Source organism: Gymnoscopelus microlampas, assembly GCF_963454915.1.
Source record: "Gymnoscopelus microlampas genome assembly, chromosome: 14".
NCBI lineage: Eukaryota > Metazoa > Chordata > Actinopteri > Myctophiformes > Myctophidae > Gymnoscopelus > Gymnoscopelus microlampas.
The window spans coordinates 21,714,616-21,721,161 of record NC_139951.1 but is presented as its reverse complement, the minus strand read 5'-3'; the positions used below and the strand labels follow the sequence as shown (position 1 = coordinate 21,721,161).

Here is a 6,546-nt window from a genome sequence, read left to right as displayed (position 1 = left end):
ATTTACATGTAGCATTGAAGTCACAATATGGTTGTGACATATCATAAGTTTGACTGAATGTTAGTGTCATGCTGTCATATGTATGAATTGCTTATTGCGTGAGTTCAAGGTGAGGGTTGATTGATTAAATTAATATATCTAGACATAATTACGGTGGAGTTGAACTAATAAACTCTAGTTCCAAAACAACTCCCACTTCTCTTATTACAAGCATGGCCATATGCAAATTTGCAAACTCTTCCTCCTTTTGGGGGAATGATTCCAAATGTCTTTCTCTCACTGACAATTTTGCCTCTTGAAACATGTAGCCTACCGTGGATTACAACAGCCCATGGTAATGCAGGCCATAAATAATGTACCCTGCTCAGCTTGATAGCTTCACATCAGTTTGGCGTTCAAAAGCCGATTTATACCGCATCATTGGAACAAGACGTCTCACAGCGATCCTCTCTCATGTAGAGGTATTTATCTACGTCTGTGACCAGACACACCGGTTGCTACAGACACCTGCAACCCTCTTTTGTTTGAAGCAAGTCTGTTACGTTACCATAAAAAAATAAATAAAAGCTCAAGAAGAGTAACCCAAATCAATCCACCGAAACCCTATGCAGTGCTTTACTTAAAGGGATAGTTCACCCCCAAAATGACTTTTTTTCCTATCGATTAGTCACCCCATGCATGGAGACTTGAATTCATGGATATTTTTTTGTTTTTGTCGCATTCCTAAGCCAATAATTTGATTATTGGCATCGGTTCCGGTATAGGAGACACAAAGACATTGTGTGTCCTACCGGAACCGCTGTCTACCGGTCCGCTGGTCATCAAATTATTGGCTTAATTATATCCATTAATTCAAGTCTCCATGGGGTGACTAATTGATAGAAAAAAAGTATTTGTTTGGGTGAACTATCCCTTTAATCTCTCTCTCTCTTAATTAACCCATTAAAACGGGAAAGTGTCTGTGTCCTTTTAGATTTTACTGTTGGCTATTCAAAAATAGCAGATATTCAAGCTCACAGTGCGTCAGTTTGTGCCGCGCTGCGAGCTTGTACGTCTGCTATTTTTTAAAAATCTTGAAAGTGAAATCTGGGGATCCCTGGCACAAAACATTTTCAGATGGGGGTCCGCGGCCAAATACTTATAATTTTGGGGGTCCTTGGCACGAAAATGTTTGAGAACTACTGATTTAGAAGACGCCCTCAGGTCTAAATGGGTTAACAATCTCTCTCTCTCTCTCTCTCTTGCAGGCGTCAAGGCGGTCTTCTCCGGCCACTACCACAGAAATGCGGGGGGCCTCCACGACGGGCTGGACATGGTGGTGAGCTCAGCCGTCGGCTGCCAACTGGGCGAGGACACGCACGGGGTGAGGGTGGTGGCGGTGACCGCCGAGGGCTTGGTCCACCGCTACTACAGCCTGGAGCAGCTGAGCGCCCGCGGCATGGACGATGACCTCCGCAAGCTGCTGCTTCAGCAGGCCTGAGTAGGCACCGTCAACAGCAATGGGAGGAAACATAGGGAAAGGTGGAAGGCGTGCTGGTGTCGCCATTTGGTGACCCCGTATCATACGTGCATTTCCTGTGTCCCTCCATGATTCTGTTTAGTAGCTAGGACTACATTTACCGTTTAGATTTCCCCTTTTTATGAGGAGGAGGATAGGGAGAAATTAGGGATCATTTAAGCCTGTGGTTCTCAAACTGGGACAAAGGGACCCCCCAAATGATATGTATTTGGCCGCGGACCCCCATCTGAAAATATGTTGTGCCAGGGACCACCAGAAGCAAAGATTTGTGTTAAAAATCTTTGCCTTTAAAAAAATACATATTTAAAGATTTTTACACATTTTCAAGATTTAAAAAAATAGATCTACAAGCTCATAGCGCGGCACACGGTGCCGCACTATGAGCTTGTATGTCTACTATTTTTGAATAGCCAAAATATGGATAAAGGGGTTAAAATCATTGTGAAGCTTTATTAACTTATTTAGCTGGGGACCCCCTGGTACCCCCCAAGGACCCCCACTTTGAGAACCAATGATTTAAGCAGCTGTTTCCTTTTCAGCAGGGCACAATCAGACACTAGCGAATTTGAGGAATGTATATTTGAGCAGTAATGAAATCAGTTATCTCGATCCCACAAGGGGGTCAAAACCTTGATGGCGGCATTATAAACTGTGAATTGAATTGAAGATTTACAATTGATTCTGGCACTACTGAATGTTTTTGCAATAATTACCTATCAATCATCCTTGATTACCAAACAGCTGGTATCTCTCTAGTTCTGTCTGAACAAAGGCGACAGAGAGCGGTCAACAGAGGCCTTTTACAGAATGTGTGGAGTTGGGTGGTTAGCAGTGATTTGTGAGGGAATGTGCTGCCATATTGGACCAGTGACAACACGAGATTGGAGGGAATGGTCTGTGATTGTTCGTCTATAGGCTATTCAACTATTTTCATCCGGGGCAGATTTGAAAACCGTTAGCAGTGATTTGTGAGGGAACGTGCTGCCATATTGGACCAGTGACAACACGAGATTGGAAGGAATGGTCTGTGATTGTTCGTCTATAGGCTATTCAGCTATTTTCATCCGGGGCAGATATGAAAACCGTTATTTACATGGGGTCAGGGATTCTTCGCATACAATCTTTTTTTGTTAGATCTGTATATAATCTGTATGTAATTGCTATGCAAACTGTTGTTTTAATATGGTGAGGTATTGAAATAGATGATTAGAAAGACCAGGCAGTGAGATCCTCCAACATGGCAGCATGACCTTCGTTGGAACAGCATTACAGATTTGCTAGAAAAAAACTAAATAAACAGTTGAGTGCTAAGCCATAAATATGCTACCTCTTCACAAGGATGACTCACTGATGAATCAAAAAAGCAGGAGGTCGGGTCAACCTGTATGTAGGACACTTACTCATAACCATTATTACCCACTATTCAACTATTCCCTACTGGCTCCGGGCCTCTATTGAATGCCTGCTGTCTTATTGTATTCAGGAATCCAACATTCTTAAGTAATGAACCTCCCGCAATGTCTGTACCGCGTACATTGTTTGAGTTTAATATGATACACTGTGGCATCATCACATGTCTGTGTAATTTAAGCTTAGTTTATTCTTTGTCTTATGAACCGAGTCGTTCACGGAAAATAACGATTTAAATGTATAGACATTTATTTTCGGTGAGCAACGCAGTCATACAACAACAAAGTATAAATTAGCCATTGGTCTGACAGAGAGAGAATGTTTTCAGAAACCACCTTTAATGATCCTAAAATAGCCGTTGTGTTTTGTGCTAACTAACTGTTGTAATAATATTTTAACCATACTATGCAAGCTCACCTACTGAACGTGTGTATTGTCATGTGTACCTTACTTGACCAATATACAGTATAACCAGATACCTGACTATATGCCCTTATACCTGGTGTACCCATGTATATCCTGGCACTTGATGTACTGTATACCCTGCTGCAGTATGTAGCCTAAACCCCTAGTATGTTGTGGTCATGCCCTAGAATCTTTTGAAGTGTTTGTGTTCGGGTTCATGCTCTAAAACCCTGTGACAAGTTTGTGTCGTGCTCTAGAAACCTTGGAAGAGTTTTGTTTTCATGTCCGAGAACCCTAGGAAATGTTTGCGCTCAAGACCTAGAGCCCTAGGAAGAGTAGGGAAAGCCTGACAGGGTTTCATCTTAGACCAGCAGGGGCCCATCATATCGGTAAAAAGATGTGTGGCTCTTCACTGCTACGCCATCATGGGGCCCAGCAGTGTCTGCAGTCATCTCAAATTATTCCAACCAACAGCCACAGCTGCACGGTGTTAGAATAGCCCACCAGCTTGTGGTGCTGAATGTCATTGAATGGGAGAGATTTTAGGCAAGAAAGTGATTTTCTCTGCGAGACCCCGCTGAATTGTACCAATGACGCCCACCCTATTCGCACACAACACACATGCACACCCACACACCCACACACACTCTAGCCAACTGGGAACTCAAGAGAGTTGTCATGGCAACCCTTTCGCAACACGTGTGTGTGTCTGTGTGTGAGAGAGAGAGATAGGGCAGAAAAAAGAATGTGTGCTTAGGTGCATGGGTGTGTCTGTGCATGAGGGTGCGTGCGTCAGTGGGGTACTAGAGGTGATTTGTCCGTCAGCGAGGCAATTAATGACCTCATTTCACCCCGCTGATTCTGGGCCTTGTCCAAACCCTCAGTGTTATAGAGGGTCTAAGTGTCTGTGTGTGTGTGTGTGTGTGGCTGGGAGGTACTGAGGAACGGATAATGACTGTGATGTGTGAATGACAACTCGGTCCATCTCCTTCATTTCCTGTCTGAGACGGAACCTCATGTCCTTATCTATTTTTACATCCAATCCTTTGCGCTCTCAAGCTCCCGGCTCAATCACATTGTCCTTCTATTGCTCTTTTATGTGTGATTTTTCGGACACAATTAGTTCCATGAATCTAATGGCACACACGTTCCTCTGTTGACTTCTTCCGTGTCTTGAATTCTGATGGCCATATTGAATATCCTACTTGTAACACTATCGATTGTAGTTTTAGCGGTGCCAACCGCTCTACGTTTGACTCTGTCTGCGTGTCCGTCCGTCCGTCCGTTTGTGTGAGCACGGGATGAGCACGGCAAAGAAGCAACACATACAAACACACGCACACACACACACACACACACACACACGGACTTGCAGATTGCCTATGCCATCTCTCCTCTCATTGGCCACACGTGCCACTGGTTATCAAAGAGGGGTCCAGGGACCCCCAGCGTATGTTATGTCCGTCCGCCCGTATGAGCACGGGATGAGCACGGGATTTTAAACAGCTATAACTCCAGTTTGAAGCCTGCCACCAAGTCCAAATTTGGTATGTGGACTTACACCACCAATAGCGAGGCGCATGACTTGCTGACGTTATCAAAGAGGGGTCCAGGGACCCCCAGCGCCCGTATGAGCACGGGATGAGCACGGGATTTTAAACAGCTATAACTCCAGTTTGCAGCATGCCACCAAGTCCACATTTGGTATGTGGACTTAGACCACCAATAGGGACCAGCATGAATTGCTGAAGCCCCGCCCCCTCTGTCTTCCCATTGGCTGGCCTTCAAACAGCCATAACTCAAGTTCGCAGCATGCTACGGAGTACAAATTTTGTACATGGACTAAAACCAGCAATAGGGACGAACTGTAATTACTTAAGCCCCGCCCCAAAGGCACCGCTTCCTTCACACAGGGTGTGATTTTTATAATAAATGTTGATTTTGCTGAATTATCATTGTTGTTGTTTTCTGAGTGATGTCTGTGTTTGTGCATTTATACATTTTCATTACAGGCATATACTCTCACACTCTTTCTCCTTTATGCGCAAGCACACCCGCGCGCACGCACACACCTGTAAACCTTGACATTCGGTCCCTTCTCATGGCTGTAAAATTGCAACAATTTGTTTAAAAAAACGCTGCCTCTGTCGTTCCGTTAAGAGGACGTCAATGCTCTTTTGCAGTAAAAGTGCAGAAGGAGGTAGAAATTGCAAAGCCTTGCAATATTTTCAGGCAGGGGGGATGGGTGGTTGGTTTAATGAAGAAATGTTGCGATGGCAAAAGAGCCGATTCCCTAAAGGAACTCGGAGCTTTGTAGCCTCCCTCCCTTTCCCTCTTAGTGTGGTTTCAGGGGATTCCTTCTACCGAGGCTGATGAAAGCTACCTCTTGTTTATTGATCCCATGCCCTGTCTCTGTGTACCTAAATCCACAGTTTGTGCGTGTGTGTGTGTGTGTGTGTGTGTGTGTGTGTGTGTGTGTGTGTGTGTCTGACGGTCTGTCTAGATCTGTGTGACACATACAGTACATTATGCAACCACCACACACACACACACACACACAGAGACTCACATGAAACGCACACTCAATACCCACAGTGCCGGTTGCCAGTTTGCTTTTATCTTTCTGCTTCTCTGCTGATGCCTGGGGCCTACCTGGTGGTAGCTGGCTTCTGCTGAACCCTGGAGCCAGCCTGACGGTAGCTGATGGGTTTCCACTGGGTCCCTGCTGAAGCCTGGAGCCGGTCTGATGGTAGCTGCTGCTGGGCCTCTGCTGAAGCCCGGGCCCGGCCAGGTGGTAAGTGCTTGGCCCAGGGCTCAATCTGGTTTTGCCGATTTCACTGTCGTATGTTAAAGTAAACGCTTGGTGAAGTTTTGGTGGAGGAAATAGTGAGGATTGACAGGATCTTAGACAGATCAACAGCACACAGTAGCACTGTCAGCCATCTTGGTTCATTAGTAATGTGTATGTGTAGTATGTGGGAGATAGAGATAGATAGATACTTTATTAATTCCAGAGGGAAATTCAGGTGTTCCATAGCACATACAGACCGGTTAAAAAACACTAAAAAGGGACAAATGCTTTAGAAACATAAAAACATAAATAGCATAAAAAGGTGTCGCAGGGAATAATCTTTTGTTATTGCACAACATGAGCGGCTGACTAGCTCGCTGATTGCATGCAGGGATGTTCCGTTTCATAAGTGCACCACATT

The 6,546-nt window shown here is 44.8% G+C and overlaps 1 protein-coding gene across 1 annotated transcript in view; it reads left to right on the top strand.

Moving 5' to 3' along the window:
- cpped1 (calcineurin-like phosphoesterase domain containing 1) overlaps nucleotides 1–5,228 on the top strand; it is a 60,813-nt gene extending 55,585 nt beyond the window's left edge. The window contains exon 6 of the mRNA XM_084077943.1: nucleotides 1,248–5,228. Coding sequence (XP_083934069.1) covers nucleotides 1,248–1,480 — 233 coding nt within the window. The 3' untranslated portion in view covers nucleotides 1,481–5,228. The remainder of the gene's footprint in view (nucleotides 1–1,247) is intronic.
- The last annotated feature ends 1,318 nt before the right edge of the window (nucleotides 5,229–6,546 follow it).